The sequence below is a fragment of the Mus caroli genome, unplaced genomic scaffold, assembly GCF_978045245.1.
Source record: "Mus caroli unplaced genomic scaffold, Mus_caroli_1 scaffold_16, whole genome shotgun sequence".
NCBI lineage: Eukaryota > Metazoa > Chordata > Mammalia > Rodentia > Muridae > Mus > Mus caroli.
Window position 1 is genome coordinate 97,909,266 of NW_028227271.1, and position 19,532 is coordinate 97,928,797.

At 40.3% G+C, this 19,532-nt stretch overlaps 1 protein-coding gene across 5 annotated transcripts in view; it reads right to left on the reverse strand.

Moving 5' to 3' along the window:
• Positions 1-19,532, reverse strand: part of Fyb1 (FYN binding protein 1) — a 141,457-nt gene that overhangs the window by 21,428 nt on the left and 100,497 nt on the right. For 2 of the 5 annotated variants that reach the window (XM_085831467.1, XM_085831469.1), the window contains exons 4-13: positions 17,789-17,835; positions 15,669-15,688; positions 15,146-15,180; positions 12,973-13,093; positions 8,942-9,101; positions 7,061-7,205; positions 5,055-5,077; positions 3,853-3,946; positions 2,718-2,855; positions 973-998 (exon numbers count right to left, since the gene is read on the reverse strand). In XM_085831467.1, the coding sequence (XP_085687593.1) occupies positions 973-998; positions 2,718-2,855; positions 3,853-3,946; positions 5,055-5,077; positions 7,061-7,205; positions 8,942-9,101; positions 12,973-13,093; positions 15,146-15,180; positions 15,669-15,688; positions 17,789-17,835 (809 nt within the window). The remainder of the gene's footprint in view (positions 1-972; positions 999-2,717; positions 2,856-3,852; positions 3,947-5,054; positions 5,078-7,060; positions 7,206-8,941; positions 9,102-12,972; positions 13,094-15,145; positions 15,181-15,668; positions 15,689-17,788; positions 17,836-19,532) is intronic. The other 3 variants (XM_029470072.2, XM_029470073.2, XM_085831470.1) reach the window with 3 other exon arrangements.

The window sequence follows — 19,532 nt, forward strand, 5'->3', positions numbered from 1 at the left end:
CTGGAGTTATCACAGAGAAAGAGGCTTCAGTTGAGGAAATGCCTCCATGAGATCCAACTGTAAGGCATTTTCTCAATTAGTGATCAAGGGGAAAGGCCCCTTGTGGGTGGGACCATCTCTGGGCTGGTAGTCTTGGGTTCTATAAGAGAGCAGGCTGAGCAAGCCAGGGGAAGCAAGTCAGTAAAGAACATCCCTCCATGGCTTCTGCATCAGCTCCTGCTTTCTGACCTGCTTGAGTTCCAGTCCTGACTTCCTTGGTGATGAACATCAATGTGGAAAGTGTAAGCTGAATAAACCCTTTCCTCCCCAACTTGCTTCTTGGTCATGATGTTTGTGCAGGAATAGAAACCCTGTCTAAGACAGGTATCCATTACTTTCCACTTATCTCTATGCCACAGTGACTTTCAGATTAATTCTTTTGAAGCTACTTGTGTCGACTTGAATGAGATGTCTCTTATGTTCTCAGGCATTTGAGTTCAAGGCCAGCCTAGTCCCCAGTTGGTGATGCTGTTTGGGCTGGCTTTGCAGGTATGGCCTTGTTGATGTTTGTCACTGGAGGTGGCTTTGAGAGTTGAAGGCACATACCATTACCAGGTGTGAGATCTCAGCTTCCTGCTCGTTCACCATGCCTTCATCAAGGTGTTTCACAGTAATAGAAAAGCAGTACAGGGGTTGGTACCAAGGAGTAGGTAACTGCTGGGACAGGCCTGACCCTGCTGCTTTGGGGAGGGATATTAATGGTGTTTTATCACAACAAAAGAGAAGTATATAATACATGAATTTTATTTTTATGGTTGTGTTTCTATTGTTGGGTAGTTGGGCTCATCTAGGATAAAATTGTTTGTGTAATGTGATATGTTTATTATTTGGAGTCAGGACTTAAAGCAGGAATAGGGATGACATTCAATGCTTCCCTCTACCACATGTGTGAGAAATCATTTGTAAACTGCATAATTAGCTTTTACTACATACCCAGTTGCTTATGCTGAGAAGGGAGACTGAAAAAAAAAGAGAGAGAGAGGATATAGTTAAAATCAGAGTAATATGAACCTTGAACTTAATTCCTTTACATGAGGGAGATGTGAAAATATTCTAAAGTTGTGACATGGGTTAATCTGCTGACCACCATACCTTTCTTATCTTCCATTTGCCACTAACTTCTAGCCATCGATTTGGAATTTGTTGAGACTGGCTTTGAACTAGCTTGGTTGTTCAAAAAAGGTCAAGAATGAAGACGGTCATTTTATGTTGCCCACAGTTGCTAGGTCAATATCTTAGAGTTGCTCTAAAGTTTGAGCATGTCAGCACACCAGAGTAAGTTAAATGGACTTAGTATTTTAGAGCCCCATGCTATTCTTAAGCTTGGCCCAAACTGTTTATTTAAATTAAGGACTGAAATTACAGAGTCAAAAATCAGCAGCAGTCATTGGAACATGACCACATTTCTCCAGTGTGTCCTTATCTACACCAAACTGGAGAGTGATGAATAAGAAAGGAATGTACTCTTAAACTAGACAGTGAGAGCTGATGGGCAGGGGTGAGAGGGACGAACATCAGGTGGGTTTAGTTGTAGCAGAAGAGGAAGTTTTTTCTGAACTATGACAGTTAGTTAGCACACACACACATGCATTCACACAAGCATGAACACATTCGCATGCACGCAAGCAGACACACACACACACACACAGCAGACCCCCACCCCCACATGCTCACTCACTTCTGAAAGATTCATGTACAGCACAGGAATGACTGGTTAAAGTACGATATAAAGACATTCGCTCAAATAACCACGAATCAGAATTTGGTAGTGTGCACACAAGGCAGAAAAGAGACCTTCCTTTGGCACCAAGTGAAGGTTACATTTGAGCAATGTCGCTCAAGAGAAGACTTCTTGTTCTGTGTCCTCAACATGGTAAGTGTGCTGTTTATTGACTGCTCTTTGGTGCGTCACACAAAGGATAACATTAGGAAGGCTGTGTGAAAACAATGTATAAAGGTTTCAGTTAAATGTGAACACGCTGAAAAATGCAAAAACGGGAAGATTCATCTGCACATGGTTAAGATTCTTCAAAATAATATACATGGAATTTACACTAAGGGGCTGTTTTGAGGCTGAAAATTGTTTATGCATTAGTTATTCAGATTAACTTGAAATACTGAAAACAAATCTGTATATGCATATAATTTAAAAATAAATTACTATTGTAAAATTTTCAATTTTATATTTAGAAAAAAATTCTAAATTATGTCTTAGATTTTAACAAATTAAATTTTAATACAGAATATGGAGTTTTAAAAGTACTCAGTATAAAATACCATACAGTAAAATGGAGGCTTGCAATCAGAATAGTAAAGTTTTAGATGATTGTTCTGATGAGAGAGATCCTACTGGTGTGTATGTTCATGAATGACTGTGTGTGCTTGAGTTCTTAAAAGTGTGTGCATATGTGCACATGTGTGTGTATCTCTGGTATTTATGCAAGTTTGCAGGGCAAGTAGAGTGTACCTTAGAATTACACAATAATTTCAGAATAAGTGGGGTCCTCTAATGTAATTAACTACACTGTGAGATGAGTGTGTGATGATTAATGGAAAATGGCAGTTAAGTGGTGTAAGTTCAACAGGATTTCCTTATTGGTTATAGAATATTAGTAGCATTCAATTAAACCAATATTAGTGTAGTTATTGTGCACTGAAGGCAGTCAGTTGACTCTTACGATGAACCTTCATTATTGTCTGATTCAGAGACTTTAGGTTTCTCTCGAATGCTTTTCTTTCTGTCATCTTTTCCCTTTAACATCTTCAAAATCCCCCAGGACCATGCGTTAGTCTTCTCGTCAACCTGCGGCACGGATCTTGGGAGCATCAGGCATTGACAGAATGTAATAATCAGCAAACCGTGAAGACATTGTGTGGACATTCAGAGTTTAAGTAATTATACTATGCTGACCATAAATAATAGTAAATAGATCATTTTAGCCAATAATATGGTGCTGCTAAATTTATACATGCTGGTGAGTGAATATTTCTTTCGCCCAGCTAGTCATTTCTTAATTATTCAGTTAGATTTATTTAGGTTTCTAAAACACAAAGCTAGGACAAGTCAGCTAGAATTAAGTTTAAAATGTTGACTTGGAATTATTTATGACTACTGTAAAATACACACTAGATCTTAAATATGTTATTTTAAAATGGAAAGATTTATCAACTCAAAAGATTTTTTTATAAATTATAATTATAAAAATAAAGGCATTTATTATCAAGCAAAGGAATAAATATTCAATACCGGTTCTGCTATAAAATTACCACAGATCACAAAGGTCTCAATTTACTTGAAACAGAATCTCATCCTATAGCTCAGGTTATCTCCAGGTTTACTAAGCAGCTATGACTGGCCTTGAGCTCCTGGGTTCAAGTGATGCTTCTGCTAAGCCTCTGGAGTCCCAGAATTATAGGTATGAGCCCTGATGCCCAGCTATAATTATGTTATTATGCAGAAGACACCACAGCCATGTAACCAATAAACTCTAGAAATGGTTGTAAAAGTATTATTCATTAATAGATAAATGACTGTGAGATTCTTTAAAAAAAAAAGAGAAACATCCACATCACTGTAATTTTTCCTCTTTTCTTTCATTTTTTCTCATAAATGAGATTTTTCAATTTACTAGTTTGTTTACAGTATGACACAATTATCCTTTATGATTTACCCTTAATGACAATTAAACCTTCTCACAATTTTAGGACCGAAGAAGAACCATATTTTCTACTGTTTATACTATCTGGAGATGAACATTAAATTATCATATATGTGATATCATGGGGGAAAAGCAATTCAGTGATCATTCTTACCCATCATCATCGTCTTCCTCTTCTATTCCATCATAGATCTCGTCGTCTGTTGGTGGCGGGGGGAACATCCCTTCATTCGGATTAGGAAGGAAATCTTTTGTCAGTTGTACAACCTGATCACATACAGGCCACTCTGATTTTGATACCAATTCTCTCCCATTTGACTGCGGAAAGCATCCCTTTTTCGTATTAGCCATTTAAGTGGAAAACTTTGCATTTCTCACTATCAGTTCCTAAATCAGTTGCTTTATTGATTGTTTTAAAGCATGTTAGGGCCAAAGCCATCATAAAGAAATGAGGGATGATGGGCACTCCGGATCTGATGTAAAACGCATGGGTGAGAATTAATATGAGAAAACATAGATCTCCCACGCTCATGGATTGGCAGGATTAATATAGTAAAAATGGCTATCTTGCCGAAAGCAATATACAGATTCAATGCAATCCCCATCAAAATTCCAACTCAATTCTTCACAGAGTTAGAAAGGGCAATTTGCAAATTTATCTGGAATAACAAAAAAACCTAGGATAGCAGAAAGTATTCTCAACAATAAAAGAACTTCTGGGGGAACCACCATGCCTGACATTAAGCCGCACGACAGAGCAATGGCGATAAAAACCGTGTGGCGCTGGGGAGGCTTAGGTGCACTCAGACAGTGTGCAGAAAGCAAGACTATCCCGGGCACTCTGAGACTGGAGTCACACGAGGATCCACAGCAAACGTGGGAGACAGAAGTGACTGAGTCACAGTCACTTGGTGACCAAGTCTAGAATCTGGGTCATAGACTCCAAGTACTTTCCCTCCTGAAGATCCCGCTGAGTGTTTAACTTCTGGTTCCTATACAGATCTATAAAATGATGTATGTATATATGACAAGAAAGCAGAAGAGAAATTATCTAGGGGAGCAAAGGTAGGAAGTAAGGGGAGGGGGAAGAGGAAGAGGAAGAGGAAGAGGAAGAGGAAGAGGAAGAGGAAGAGGAAGAAAGGTACGGGTTGGGAGGATATGGTAAAGTTCATTATATGCTTACACAGAAATCTTCTTGTGGCACAATGGCTGTACCAATAAAATGATATTTAAAATACTTGATTTGATGTACAGAAATATAAAAAAAACTCCTCTTTACAGTTAGCAAACTACAGTGTTTTCTCATTAACATTTTCAAACATGTTCAAGACTACAAACAGAAAGCTTGTGTCTCACCTCCACTTCCGCTCTGACCGTGGCTAGGAACGAAACAAAAAAGAAATGTGTTAATGAATGAATTATTTGGTTTCCAAGAATAGAAATTCAAACACTGAGCAGACTGTAAATATTAACATTCTACTTAAAACTAGGATGAAATACAGGAAGAGCAAGAAGAACGTTAAGTGTAGTAGATCAGAAGGGACAGGGCAACAATGTAACCAATTAGCAGGAAACAGTGGGCTCTAGTATCCTAGTTCATGACACTGAAGGCTGCTTTCTTTCAATAAACTTCCCATTAGGCAGTTTTCAATCATTACACATTATATTTAAAATTACTTTAAAAGTCACCCTGTGTTATTTTAGGAGTCAATTAGGACAATTATCGTTTCATCAGTTATATCCATTTTCAGTATCTTAGACCCACCATATCTAACTCTTAATCTAATATCATTACAGTCTTGTTTTAAGAGAAAATAAAATGAGCTGATCTCTTGATAGGACTTTTATCTCTCAAAACCCAGGTCGGTTTTGTTTTTTACTTTTATTTTATTTTTTACCTAACAGTCAAGAATTTCTATTTTAGCTTTTATAGTCAGGTACTCTGGCCTGTGTCGCCCTGTGTGAACCAAGTGTGGGCACTGGAAAAATGTAAGACGTCTGCTTGTACAATTTTGTCATTTTGCAGGAAGGAATCTGGGATTCCGGGGGTTTAACTCCTCTTGAACCTAGCTATGTGCTGACCCCATTTTGGTCTTTGTACCAGCAGCAGGCACAAACGTGATGTTATCTTCATGCAGGACAACTGTACCCTGGTTCTCAACTTGAACATTCCTTTTATAATCCAGTGGAAGGAACTAGTCTGATACAGACCACTGGATAATTAATAAAGGCACACTGCTCTCAATGGAACTTTGTAGAATGGCATGGTACATCACCCTCTAGAAACTGTTGTCACACTGTCTCTAGCAGTCGCCGTCATATCTATTTTCTCTGCCCCTCCCCTGAAAGAGGCAGTTCTTAGAACTGTGTTCTGGATAACTGATGCTCCTGGAGAGTGTCTCCCCTTGGAGAGTCTCACAGCTAAAGCCTCAGGAGTATCACACGATAGGAGCAGAGCTCCTACACGCTCATTTCATCTATAGGGTGAATTTATTTATATTTGTATGTGGTATATACAATTCCTTGATCTCAGACTGGAACTTCCAAAATACCAGTTACACAAACCTTTCCTCTTTATAAGTCAAAGGTCTCAAGTATTTCAGTGTAGCCTTGAGAAACTCCCATGCTGACACGTGGGAGAATATGCCTTTATTTGCCTCTCCAAATAGGACACTTCGGTTTTGTTCCTCTGCTCCGTGAAAGTGTGTTTATTTTTCTAGGAGAAAATGCCACTCTAATGTAGTGGAGTAATTAGGAGTAATTAGACACTGGAAAGTTGGATTTTTATGGAATGTCTATGGATTATAGAAGATTGAGATCTGATTTATTTTAGGCCTATACTAGAGTTGTAGTGTAAGCCATTCTCTTTCTTGTTATATTTTTACACAATGACACGAAATGTATTTAGACTCAGAGATTTAAGGGTGAAAAAGTGTGTGTGTGTGTGTGTGTGAGAGAGTGTGTGTGTGTGTGTGTGCGCACGCACACACTCACACGCACATGTGTGGTATACTTTACCTCTTCTTCTTCATAGTTTCTCAAATCATACTAGTTTAGGCATGTCCCTAAGATTAACTCATAATGAACATCACAAGAGTGTTGTGTAGCAGACAACACATTTAACACAATTATACAACCCACTATGTTTCAAATAGCACATGATGTGTGTGGCCAACAAGTAAAAGAAGATAACGAGTTTCACAGGGCCCTGCAGTCACTCACACTGGGGTTGTTGTACACAGTGATTTAGTTTGGTGACTGAGAGCATTAGGTGACATGGAAGGTACAATTGTGGAATCCTGAAATACATGACGTCTGGCAAGGGGGCAGTAGTGTGCTCGCTGCCTGGGTGTGTCACACACCTGTTAGGGGCATCCTGCTCAGCCACATCATCATAGACCTCCTGGTCATCTTCAACAAGTCTTGGTGGGACAGCATTGAGGGAGTTCTTCTTCCGTTTCAGCGAATCATAGTCAATCTCCACGGCAGTTGTTTTAATATAACCATCTACCAAAGGGAGAAAGGGGTCCGGGCACCTGGAGCTTAGACACTTGAGAGTGTGTTTTGAAGCATCAATTGCTCACTTACTCTTAGAGATTTCTCTTCAGGGCTGGGAATGGAGCTTAACATGCCCAGAGCTCTGGATTTGGTCCCCTGGCTACGTATGTGCATACCTATGCATGAACACATGGGTACATCCAATGGTACTTCATTAAACATTAAAGGTCTCTTTGCTTGCCACCTGGCTTAAGGACCTTCTGTGGTTTTATATACTCTGTTAGAGACTTAACTTGTGACACTTTAAAGTGAGTCAAGATTCAATGTGAATGGGCTGGTGATATGGCTCAGTGGTTAAGAGCACCGACTACTCTTCCAAAGGTCCTGAGTTCAAATCCCAGCAACCACATGGTGGCTCACAACAATCCGTAATGAAATCTGATGCTCTCTTCTGGAGTGTCTGAAGACAGCTACAGTGTACTTACATATAATAAATAAATACATTTTAAAAAATTTAATGTGAAGATTTTAAAGTGCCTCGCAGGACACATTTCTTTTTTTTCCCCCCAACTGAAATGAAGAACATAATGACTTTTGTAAAAGTTTACATCACTCTTCACTAAAGAGAACTATACTTTTTTTCCCTCTCTGTTTATCCATAGCATATTCCTAATATGAGGCATAAAGGTCTGGAAGGATCCAATGCTAACTCAAAAGGGACTTATAGCTAGGCAGAGAAGGTACTACTATTCTTCATGGATACAGTATTAAAATAACCCCTGATGACTTATCATACATCATACATTGCATAGGTTTAGGCATCTTATAACTCTTATCCTAGAAGCTTCTGTTTATACATAGATACACATAGATAATGAACACGTAGACCCATGACTGGGAACAGTGCAGTGGATCAGAGACTAAAGAATGCCCAACCTTACATGGAAGGTATGTATAGTACCCCTCCTCCAAGGCTCGGGATATTGCAGAAGGACAGAAAGAGTTTAAGGACCAGAAAAAGGCAGACAATTAGAAGAAAACTGTCCTCCAGACAGAGCAGGACAACTGTACATACAAACTTATAGCAGTTGTGATACTATTCACAAGACCTGTCAAGACCTAGACAGATCAATCCCTACATGAGAGGGGAGTTGGGCATGAAGTTCCATTCCTAACCAACAAGTGACTGGCAACTGATAGTTATTGGAAAAGAACAAGTAAGTTTCCTCTAAGGCATAGCCCCTGGTGTAGACCACACTCCAGTGAAAAGACACACATCCAAGAATATTTGGGTAACATAAATTGCTATGGATCAGGGAGAAAGGGAGGGAAAAAGATACAAAGTTGGTTGAAAAGGAAAGAGAGTTTGAATCGGGGAAGAGCTGGGGAGGAAGGTGACTATGATCAAAACATGTTATATGAAGTTCTCAAATAAAACTAGCCAAAAATAATACAGAAAAAAATGAACACAGACACAGATACACACACACACACACACACACACACACAGACAGACAGACAGACACACACACAGACACACACACACACAGACACACACACACACACACACACACAGACACCCAATGGAGGGAAAGAAAGGGAGGGAGAGGGACAGAAGAAGGGAAGGAGAGAGGGAGAAAAAGGGAAAGGGAGAGAGGTAAGGAGGGAGGGAGAGAGGTGGGGGGGGGGAATAAGAAACTGACTAGCCCCGAAAGCCTCCAAGCCCTTGGAAAAGGTGAGCTCACATGACCCCCTTGCAGTCCTGCCCAGCCATTTTCCTTCTGGGTTGTCTGTGATGCGGATAATCTCAATGTCCTCTCCTTGTTTGAAGCTCAGCTCGTTCTTTCCTCCTTTGACATCGAAGCAGGCTTTTGCATGGTGGATGACTTGAATGGGGCCTGTGAGCTACAAGGTAGAAAACATAATGGAAAAACACTAAAAATGTAATCTCAAAAGACAATAATTCCACAACTGTCACTCCTGGTGTGTGCTCTTATTAAAGGGGTTAAGGCAGACACAGTGTCCCACAGCCAAACAGTAGGCTTACCTCAGGGGACCCTGTAGAAGGGGAGGAAGGATTGTAGGAACCAGGGGGATCAAGAACATCAAAGAAACCCCACAGAACCAACTACCCAGGGCTTACAGGGGCTCAGAGAGACTGAACTGACAATCAGGGGGTCTTACTAGTGGATCTAGTCAAAGAATAATACAGAAAAAATGAACACACACAGAGACACACACAGATACACACACAGACACACATAGAGACACACACAGACACACAAACACACATGCAGAGGGAAAGAGAGGGAGGGAGGTCTTGCTCTGACTCGTGGGTTTAACCTCTGCCCTCTGCATATATGTTACAGTTGTGTAAACTGGTCTTCTTGTGGCACTCCTAAGAGTGGGACCAGGGGCTATCCCTGACCCTTTTGAGTGCTTTTGAGACGCTTTTTTCCTTCCTGGGTTGCCTCATCCAGCCTTAATATGAAGAATGGTGCCTTACTATAACTTAATGCGTCATATTTTGTTGATATCCGTGGGAGTCCTGAACTTTTCTGAAGAGAAGTGGAGGTGGAGTGAAGGGGGGCAGGGCTAGGAGGGGGTGGGAGAAGGGAAGCTGCAACCGGGATGTAATTTATGAGGGAAGAATGAAGAAAAGATACAAAAGAGAAAGAGTTAAGCGCCAAGCCGCAGGGGTGGTGCAAGACCAACAGAGACCAGGAGAACAGGTGTGTGTGGTTCATCAGAGAGTGGTGGGGGTCTGATGAGCAGAAGACCTCTGGAACAAAGATCGAGTAAATGGGACCGCATATGTACTAATGCACACTAGCCCTTTCTCTCTTACATTCTTCCTTCCTCCCTCCCTCCCTCCCTCCTCCCCTCCCTCCTTCCCTCCCTCCCTCCCTTTGTTCCTGAATTCCTTTCTTTTGCCTGTTGAAATATAAACTTGTAGTAAATACTATCTGCTACAAATAAGATAGCAGTATATAAATAGCTTCAAAAATAGTAAACAAATACTAGGCAAAGTTTTCATAACTAATATTTGAATAGTATGATGATTTATTAATAGAATAATATATTTTAAGGCATGAGTCCTTAGATCCTAATTTTCTTTTCCTAAATGACTGTCTTTAATAGGGTGTCTCTCATCTTTTGACAAGTATGGATTGTGATTTTTTGGGGGGTGGGGAAGAGCGTGTTTCATTGAGCCTATGTTGTGAATTAGGTGACATATTAATTAATTAAAAGCATAAATTGATAGCCAACTATCATATCAACTATGGGATTTATTAGTAAGAGCAGACTCAAGTAGAAAGGTTTTGGGCTGAGCTGGCTTTATTATATAGTTGGACTCTGTAAACAATGTGTAATCTGAATATTTGACTAACAGATCTGCAGCTGCGTTGGGCTTGGATTCATGCAGTGTTCAGAGTATGAATTGGTTACTTGTTGACTCTTTTTTATGACTTCAGTGAAATACATAGTGCCATGCCAGTTTTTGAGGATGATTTCTTTTCTTTTTTCGTTTTTCTTTTCTTTTCTTTTCTTTTTTTTTTTTTGGTTTTTCGAGACAGGGTTTCTCTGTATAGCTCTGCTGTTCTGGAACTCACTTTGTAGACCAGGCTGGCCTTGAACTCAGAAATCTGCCTACCTCTGCCTCCCAAGTACTGGGATTAAAGGTGTGTGCCACCACTGCCCGGCAAGAATGATTTCTTAATAAAGTCAAATTTATTTTAGTATCAATAAATTGATATGTCAGCAAAAAAGAAAAACTATAAATTTAATTATGATATGCCATTACACTGATGGATTCTCACATTTACAACCCCAGTGTCTATTAACATCTGAGTAAAATATAGGTCTCACACTTGACAGACTCTTGGGCTCTTATTCACTGATATGACTTCTATACTGTTTTTTGTATTAACAAAATTATTTGAATGAATGTGTGAAGCAATGCATTACCTTTTTTCCCAAACTAACCTCAAATCCTTTGTTTTTCTTTTTTGCCTTAAACATAGAGGCTTTATTATTGTATAAAATTATTCCCTAGAGAAGTTATCTTTTTGTGAAATGTTTAATGTGTGTGGAGTTTTGTCTGCATATATGTCTGTGCAAAGCATGCAGTATCCATGGAGTGACTGCAGTCACAGTTTGTGAGCCACTATGTGGGTGCTAAAAAATCAAACCAGGTCCTCTAGACGAGCAGCCAGTGCTCTTAAGAGTTAAGCCATCTCTCAAACCCCAAGCTAATTATATATAAAAACTGCCCTAAGTCAATAAATATCCCTTTTCCTGAAGAGGAGACATTGCTCACAGGCAGGACACAAAGTGCTGTCCAAAATCTTTCTGGCTAGCCAGTCAGTTGGATTCCAAGTCCTTTGGGGGTAGCATGACTCTGACACAGCTCCCTGTCCCCTGCAATGAGCTCTGCTGTGGCCCTGTGCAGGGAGTAACTAAAAATCCATCTAACGCTTTGCGTCGGGTTGGTGTGAGGGCTGCTTGGCCACTGGAATTCTCTTCTTGGTAATCAAAAGTCCTGGATGACATTTGAATGCCTTGGTTTTTGTTTCTGTTATTGGTTTTTGTTTGTTTGTTTATCGTTGTTGTTGTTTAAGATATGGCTGCCTACTACAGTTCTCCAGGGTAGGCAAAGTCTTTGTCAAATCCTTGAAAACTATGGATACTCTCTTGTGAAAAGTATACTACATGCATTTCCCTGCATCAAATGTTTCCTTCGAGATCATACATCTCAGTAGTCGTGGACTCTGTGTGAGTAAAATGTCTTAGCTTTTGCGTTACAATCGTAACGTTCCTTGTATGCAGAAGACTTTCTCCAAGATGTCACGGAAACTCATAGTAGATATAGAGGCTTTTATATCATATTTCATTTAATCTTGTAACAGACTATAGGAAATGTCATTTATTTTCACGTTAAAGACGAAGAATCTGAACCCCAAGGCGTGAGGAATAAGTCTGAGAATACAGAACGGGTACGTACAGCTGGAATTGGAATCTAGGTCTGTCCCAACGACTCCAAGCTGGGTGTTTTCCTTGCAGCAAGCTGGGAAACTTTTGTTTTAACATAACAAACGCACTGGGAAGTTATACATGAGTCACACTTCGTAATCCCATGTATCAAATTCTCTAGAGAAATAAATACTTAAAGGAATAAATATTTAATGAAAACCATGTGAATTCCCTTAGAAGTGAAGAATAGTTTTGTAACTCACATCGTTGCTCCAAATACTTCTGAGGCCCCGGAAACATACCAGATGGCTTCCGTCATCAAAGATGGCACAGCCATGAGAGTTCAGCCTGTGCATGTAGCATAGTAGGGGTAGCCATAGAGCTGACAGTTACCAGCATTCAGAGAAGATAAAGGTCAGAAGTTGAAGCATTTAAAGAGGGACGAGAGGCAACAGGTCATAGACTATCACTAAGTATGAGGCTTAAAGGCAAGTGTATAGTTTGATCCAGAGACCAGGGTCTCTGGTAACTCCAGGGAATGTGGTTCATCCAGGAATACTATGTCCAAAGCAACCACTGTGTGATGTGCCATTGGGACATCTTTGTGTGTGAGTCCAGACTCATGGCACACAGTAATGATGTATTCATTTCCTCTGTCAACAGGAAATCCCTGGGTACCCACCAATTATAAGCTAGTTTTATTTTATTTTATTAATCCCATTTCATTTTTGATGGTAGGATAAGATGGTGTTTTGGACAAAAATAATGCTATGGCTTTATTCATCAGCAAGCAAGCTCTCACCTTGAATTTCTTCTTCAGTTCTTGCTCTTTCTTCTCTCTCTCCTTCTGCTCCTTCCGTTCTAGTTCCAACCTCTTCTTTTCTTCTTTTTCCCGTTTCTTGTCTCTTTCCTTAGATGAGTCTCTGTGAATAGAAATTGTTATGTTGTGGTTACATGTGCAGGTGTTCGTAGGTCAGGAACCGCTGTGCAGAGAGGTGTTGTCTACCCACTACAGAATGAGGTCTCCAAAAATGAGAGATGAAGGCAAGAAGCTAAAGATGTGAGAACTCTGGCTGTGTGAGATTGTTTGTAAAGCCAGAGGAGCCCATAGCTACAAATACCTTCTCTGGCAGTGCAGCTACTCCCCGCTGCAGTGTGCACCACAAGGAGGGAGGCACTGATCAGAAAGCCCCTGTCCTTGATGCTGGCAAGTCGCCCCCACACTTTCCTAGGCATGCGTGAGCACAGTTACTCAAACACATTCTAATCTAGAGACTACATGGAACAGGTTGAAGAATTGGGCAGAGGAAATTAAGACACCTGAGCTCAGCATTCAATCGAACACTATTAAAGATCCTTTGCTCTGCTTGCAAATAGGAACCCAGCATAAATATCCTCCGAGAGGCTCCACCTAGCAGCCAATGGAAAGAGATACAGAGACTCACCCAATCATAAGATGGAGCTTGGAAGTCTTACAAAGAGTTGGGAGAAGGACTGAGGGACCCAAAAAGGCCGGGGACTTCATGGGAAGACCAACAGAGTCTGGTTCCTTGGGGGGCTCCCAGAGACTGAACCACCAATCAAAGAGCGATCATTGGCTGGACCTAGACCCCCTGCACATATGTAGCAGATGAGCAGCTTGGTCTTCATGAGGGTCCACCAACAACTGGAGCAGAGGCTGTCCCTGAGCCTGTTTCCTACCTGCCTGACTGTGGATCCTGCACCCCTAAATGGACCACCTTGCCTAGCCTCAGTAGGAGGGGATGTGCCCAGTGCTGAAGTGACTTGATGTGCTGGTGTGTGTGTGTGTGTGTGTGTGTGTGTGTGTGTGTGTGTGTAAAACACCCAGAAGGGGGATTCCCTTTTTCAAAAGAGAAGGGAAAGGTGAAATGGGGGGAGGAGTTGTGTGAGCGGGTACTGGGAGGAGAGGAAGGGCTTATATTGGATTGTAAAGTGAATGAATAAATACCTTAAAAAAAGATTACTACTAGTTCCACACACTTTCTGTGGTGATTTGAATAAGAATGGACCCCATAGACTCATGGGCATGAATTCGAGGCCCACCAGGAGTGGCATTATCAGGAGGTGTGGCCTTGTTGGGGGAAGTGAATCATTGTGGAGGCTGGCTTTGAGGTCTCATATGCTCAAACTAGTTCTGGTGGGTCAGTTGCAAATGTTGCCTGTGGATCAAGATGTAGAACTCACAGCTCTTTCTCCAGCATCATGCCTGTATGAATGCTGCCATGCTTCTCATCATGACAATAATGCACTGAGCCTCTGAAACTGTGAGCCAATCCCAATTAAATAATGTTTTCCTTTTTAAGAATTGCCATGGTCATAGTATCTCTTCATAGTAATAGAAATTCAAATGAAGGCAGTTTCCAAGCAATTTCTTAGTCTATTTTAAACTCCATTGCAGAGTCATTTTTTCATATCTACTCAGTAGGCTATAATGTGGGCATCTGGTACAGTCCATAATAACTGGGTGAAGAAGATACAACACACACACACACACACACACACATACACACACACAGAGAGAGAGAGAGAGAGAGACACAGAGAGAGACAGAGAGAGACAGAGAGAGACAGAGACAGAGAGAGAGAGACAGAGAGAGAGAAAGACAGACAAAGAGAGAGACAGAGAGAGAGAGAGAGAGACAGACAAAGAGAGAGACAGAGAGGGAGAGGGAGGAAGGGAGAGAAAGATACAGATTTTGGAGTCTATCCCCTGACTGCTTTTCAGGTAGCTTCAGGTCCCGCATGGCAGTTTGTCACCAGAGTCCCATGTAGCGTTCTTGAAGAAGTGAACCAATTTCAGTCCTTTGTAGTAAAATAAGGAAGGTCATTACAGGCCAAACGTCAGTGTAAATAAAGCTTTTCCTTCCTAGTGCTTTTGCATACCCATCTGCCCTCTTATAAAACACTGTATTCATTTTAGAAGAAAATCATTATGGTAATGAAAGCAATGCATACATGTCTTCGTATGTTTCTCCTTCACTCTCTTGTTCCTGTCAAGAAAAATTAGATAATTACTGTGATTATTCCAAAAGGTCACACACATATTTCATTGACAATTTATTCCTTAAAATAAGTGTTTAACATATATCTCATTGGCAAATTGTTCCTTAAAATGTTTATGAGTTTATATAATTTGAGCCTAAATTGGCTTATTTGAAATTTTCTTTTTCTCTCTCTCTTTCTAACTGTGAGAGACACTAGGAACAAAATAAAGGAAATTAAATTCTCTGTCTTGTTCATAATTTAGCTATGCAGCCAGACACATGTTCAGCGTTACCCTACTCTACCATGGGTCAGCATGCTGACTGGCATATAATATTTCAAGCATTCATATATTAACTGAGGTTAGAAAAGGAAAAAATACTATTGGGACTTGTAAAACTTTTTATTTGTCTGTTTATAACAATACTATGTGAATCATAATAATTGTTAAGCATTCCATTTTAGCAATAGAAAAAGAAATATAAAAATATCTGACCTCTTCTAGATTTCCAGTACCTAAAGGATTGAAAAAACAAAACAAGACAATATGCTGTAATTAGACACACTTCAAAATGGATAAAATAGTACTTATAACAATTTAAAGTATAACCGAACGTAACGTTTTAACGCACAAAATAAAATATGTGCTTGGTATTTTTTTAACACTTGTAATTTAATTACAAAGTTATTTTATTAATTTTTATAAGATAATTCAAAAATAAATAACAGTTATGGTACCTATTATTTGCTTTATGTGGGGCATAGTACATTTGATGCATGTATTTATGTGAAATGATGTAAAGCAGGGCAGGGGCGGGGGGAAGGTGGAAATCACCAATAGTTCACACTCATTGGCATATTCTTTCTTAAGGATTTACTTTCATGAATTAAATAAGCTAAGGTGATTAAATTAAAAAAGACTACTCAAGAGTCTAGTGTAAAATGTGCCCTGCCAGATATCAAGCCATAATCTGATATTATGTTACTAAGATAATAACATTAAGCGCAGCCATAATAAAACAACAATGTTGTATTGCTTTAAAACACATAGATAGGACAAAGGGATAGAAAAGAGCTCAGGGACTGTACTGGGTACTTTTATGTCAATGTGACAGAGGCTAAAATTATTTGAGAGAAGGGAACCTCCATTTTTAAAAAATGCCTTCATAAAATTGGGTTGTAGGAGAACCTATAGATTAATTGTGATTGCTGGGGGAGGGCCCAGCCCATTTTGGACGGTGCCATTCCTGGACTGGAGGTCCTGGGTTCTATAAGGAAGCAGACTGAGCAAGCCATGAGGAGCACACCAGTAAGCAGCCCCCTCCATGGCCTCTGCATCAGCTCCTGCCTCCAGGTTCCTGCCTCCAGGTTCCTGCCCAGTTCCTGTTCTGACCTCCTTCAGTGATGAACTGTGGTGTGGAAGCATAAGCTGAATAAGCCCTCTCCTCCCCATGTGGTGATTCATCACAGCAATAGTAACCCTAAGACGGGGACTAAAAACTTCCAATTGGCCACATCATATACGCACACACATACCCACATTCATATATAGTCGATATACTATAGGAAGAGCATGAATTACTTTGAGTTTGGTTGGAAGAACACTGGCACTGTATACAAACTCAAGAGCAGAAAACAGAATCATGAAATGAAAACCAATATGAATTAGCTGAGGAGAGGCGCTGATTTCAGCGATGAAGCCAGTAATGGGTTCCCAACGTTCCAGGAGAGGGGTCCACACTCATCCGAACGTAGGTAGTTTGCAGAATCCAGTGGGTTACAAAACAAAAGCATGAAATAGAAAGGAGACTTGCACTGGGGAAGTGGTGTTGAGTGGGTAGGAGTGGGAAGAGGGAGGTGGGTGGCTGAGTGGGGGCAGAGTGTATGGTATAAGTGTACAGAGAGGCCACAGAATAAGTTTAATAAAAATAAAATGTATAAAAATTAAAATGAGATCTGTTTTATACCATAAGACTGGGAAAATGATGAGAAAGCTTAGTGAAAGGTGGGGACGTGGCCACATCCGTGCCTTGTTGCTGAGACTGTAGACAGGGTATGAGTTCTGAGGAGCACTCTAGTCCTGTCCAGCAAAGTAACTACCTCGGAGCACACAACCAGCCTTTCCACTGCCATTGCTCTATGAAGAAATGGCGTCTCTGAGGTCCACCTGGACGAGCCCATAGCGGAGCCCTGCAGGGTCTCTTCACTCCCAGTGAGACAGAGCTCGGTAAGATGTGCATTCCACGGTGTGCTGGGCGGTGCCTACTCACCACAGACTAAATGTGTGCACAGTCATGGAGTGGAGGCTGGAAAACCCGTGCACTGAGTGTTCTCAAAAAGAAAACTCCAGAATCTGCTTTTCATATAAATTACATGTATCCTTACATATAATCATATGAGAAGAATATGTACAAATACACACTGAGTGTTTTAGGATGTTGTCTGTAGTGAGAAAGAGAAGGAAATGAAGCATGAGAACGCTAAGAAATCAGTAAAACAGGGGATCCGGCCAGCATAGGCCAGTGATGGTAACTGGCCATTAAGGATGCCATGACATTTGACTAATTCAAACATGTACTTCAGATTAAAAAAAAGAAGAAGAAAGTTACTCCTTACCATCAGAGTGCATGACACCATCTTGATTTTCTTCATTTATAGGATGTCTGAAAACAAGAAAGAAGGAAAAGAAAAACACCCATGAGAATAAAGTAGAAGCTTGCCTTAAAGTAAAAATATACATAAACATATACATATAAACTGAAATTTCTTCTGGCCTCAGTAGACACTTAGCATGTATACAGTACACATACATACAGGCAAAACACTCTCACACACATAAAATAATGATAAATAACATAAAAAATACACTATCATCTAGAGACAAGCTTTACCCCAAACCAAAAATAAAACAGTAAGAAAGAAAAACCAAATGTCAGCAAGCCAACTTTGCATTCAATTAGCAATCTTCAGGAGGCAGAGGGGAGAGAATCTGCTAACGCACTAACAGAGACCCAGTCAGCAAAACCCGGACAAGGCTAGCCATAACATCCACAAGCAAACAATCTGATTTCCTTAATAAATAAATTGCAAGGAAAAAAAAAGAAAAACTGAGGTGGTAGGCAAACCTCCATGTGAAAGGTATAAATGCATGAATACATAAAATATGAACATGAATTATCAAAGACTTTAGGCTGTGAGCTCTTAGTCAAAGTTAAGGCACACAGGAATACTACGACTGAAAAATTTAGCAGGTCAAGTTGGCCTTGACCTAATAACCTCCATGGTTCAAAACCTTGAGTGCTGGGATGAGAGGCCTGTGTCCTGCTGATGGCTGATTCGATATCTTATGCTAACACACGGGGTTTAATTAGTAATTTAATCACAAAAGCTCTTGGGCTCTTTAAAGGAACTGATTTAATTCCAAAGCTTTTACAGTGTCCTGGGAGGGGTTTCTGTAGTGAAGTCTTTGGGAAGTCCATTTAAGGCAGCGGTGCTTAGCCTGTGGGTCATGACCCACATTGGGAGTCTGTATCCGATATCCTGCATATAAGATATATACATACAGTGCATAACAGTAGCAAGGTTACAGTTATGAAGTGGCAACAAAGTCACTTTATGATTGGAGGTCAGCACAGCATTAGGAACTATATCAAACGATCACGGTCACAGGGATAGGAAGGCTGAGAACCATTGGTTTAAGGTATTCAAAATCCTTAAAAAGGAAAGTCGGTATATTACATTTGTATATGGGGCATGAAACATCTAAGAATGGTTAAGTCACTTTAACCTTCACGCCAACACGTCGAAACCTCCTGAAGTTGGGTGGTCCAACCAGTAATGAGCAATTACTGTAGCTTTGTACTTACACACTTATTTATAATTGCAGTACTCTGGGGTTCAAAGCCAACCTGGACTAGATAATAAGTTTCCATTTCAATGACAAAGCAAAGCAAAGAAAAAAAGGTCCTTTTGGAAATAATTATTTAAATAATATTGCTAGGTGTGGACAAGGAAGAACAAGTTTTACAATGGAAATTAAGTAATGTTTGGTTTCAAAGCAGATCTGGACTTAAGGTTCTCCCAGCATCCCTCAGTCCATGCCTGGCACACCCTGCTCCCATCCCTGAACTTTCCAGCCTAGGGGTTGAGTTGCCCTTCCTCCAAAAGGCTCCTGCCTATATAATCCAGACATTTTGATCTCTCTCCCTCATTTCTCTTTCTCTTTCTCTCTTCGGGCACACACACTGTCTTTCTCACCATCACCATCATCATCCCCCACTGGACTCATCGTCTACTTTCTAAAACACCTGGATACATAATAAATAAATAATAATAATAAGACAAAAGGCATTGGCACATT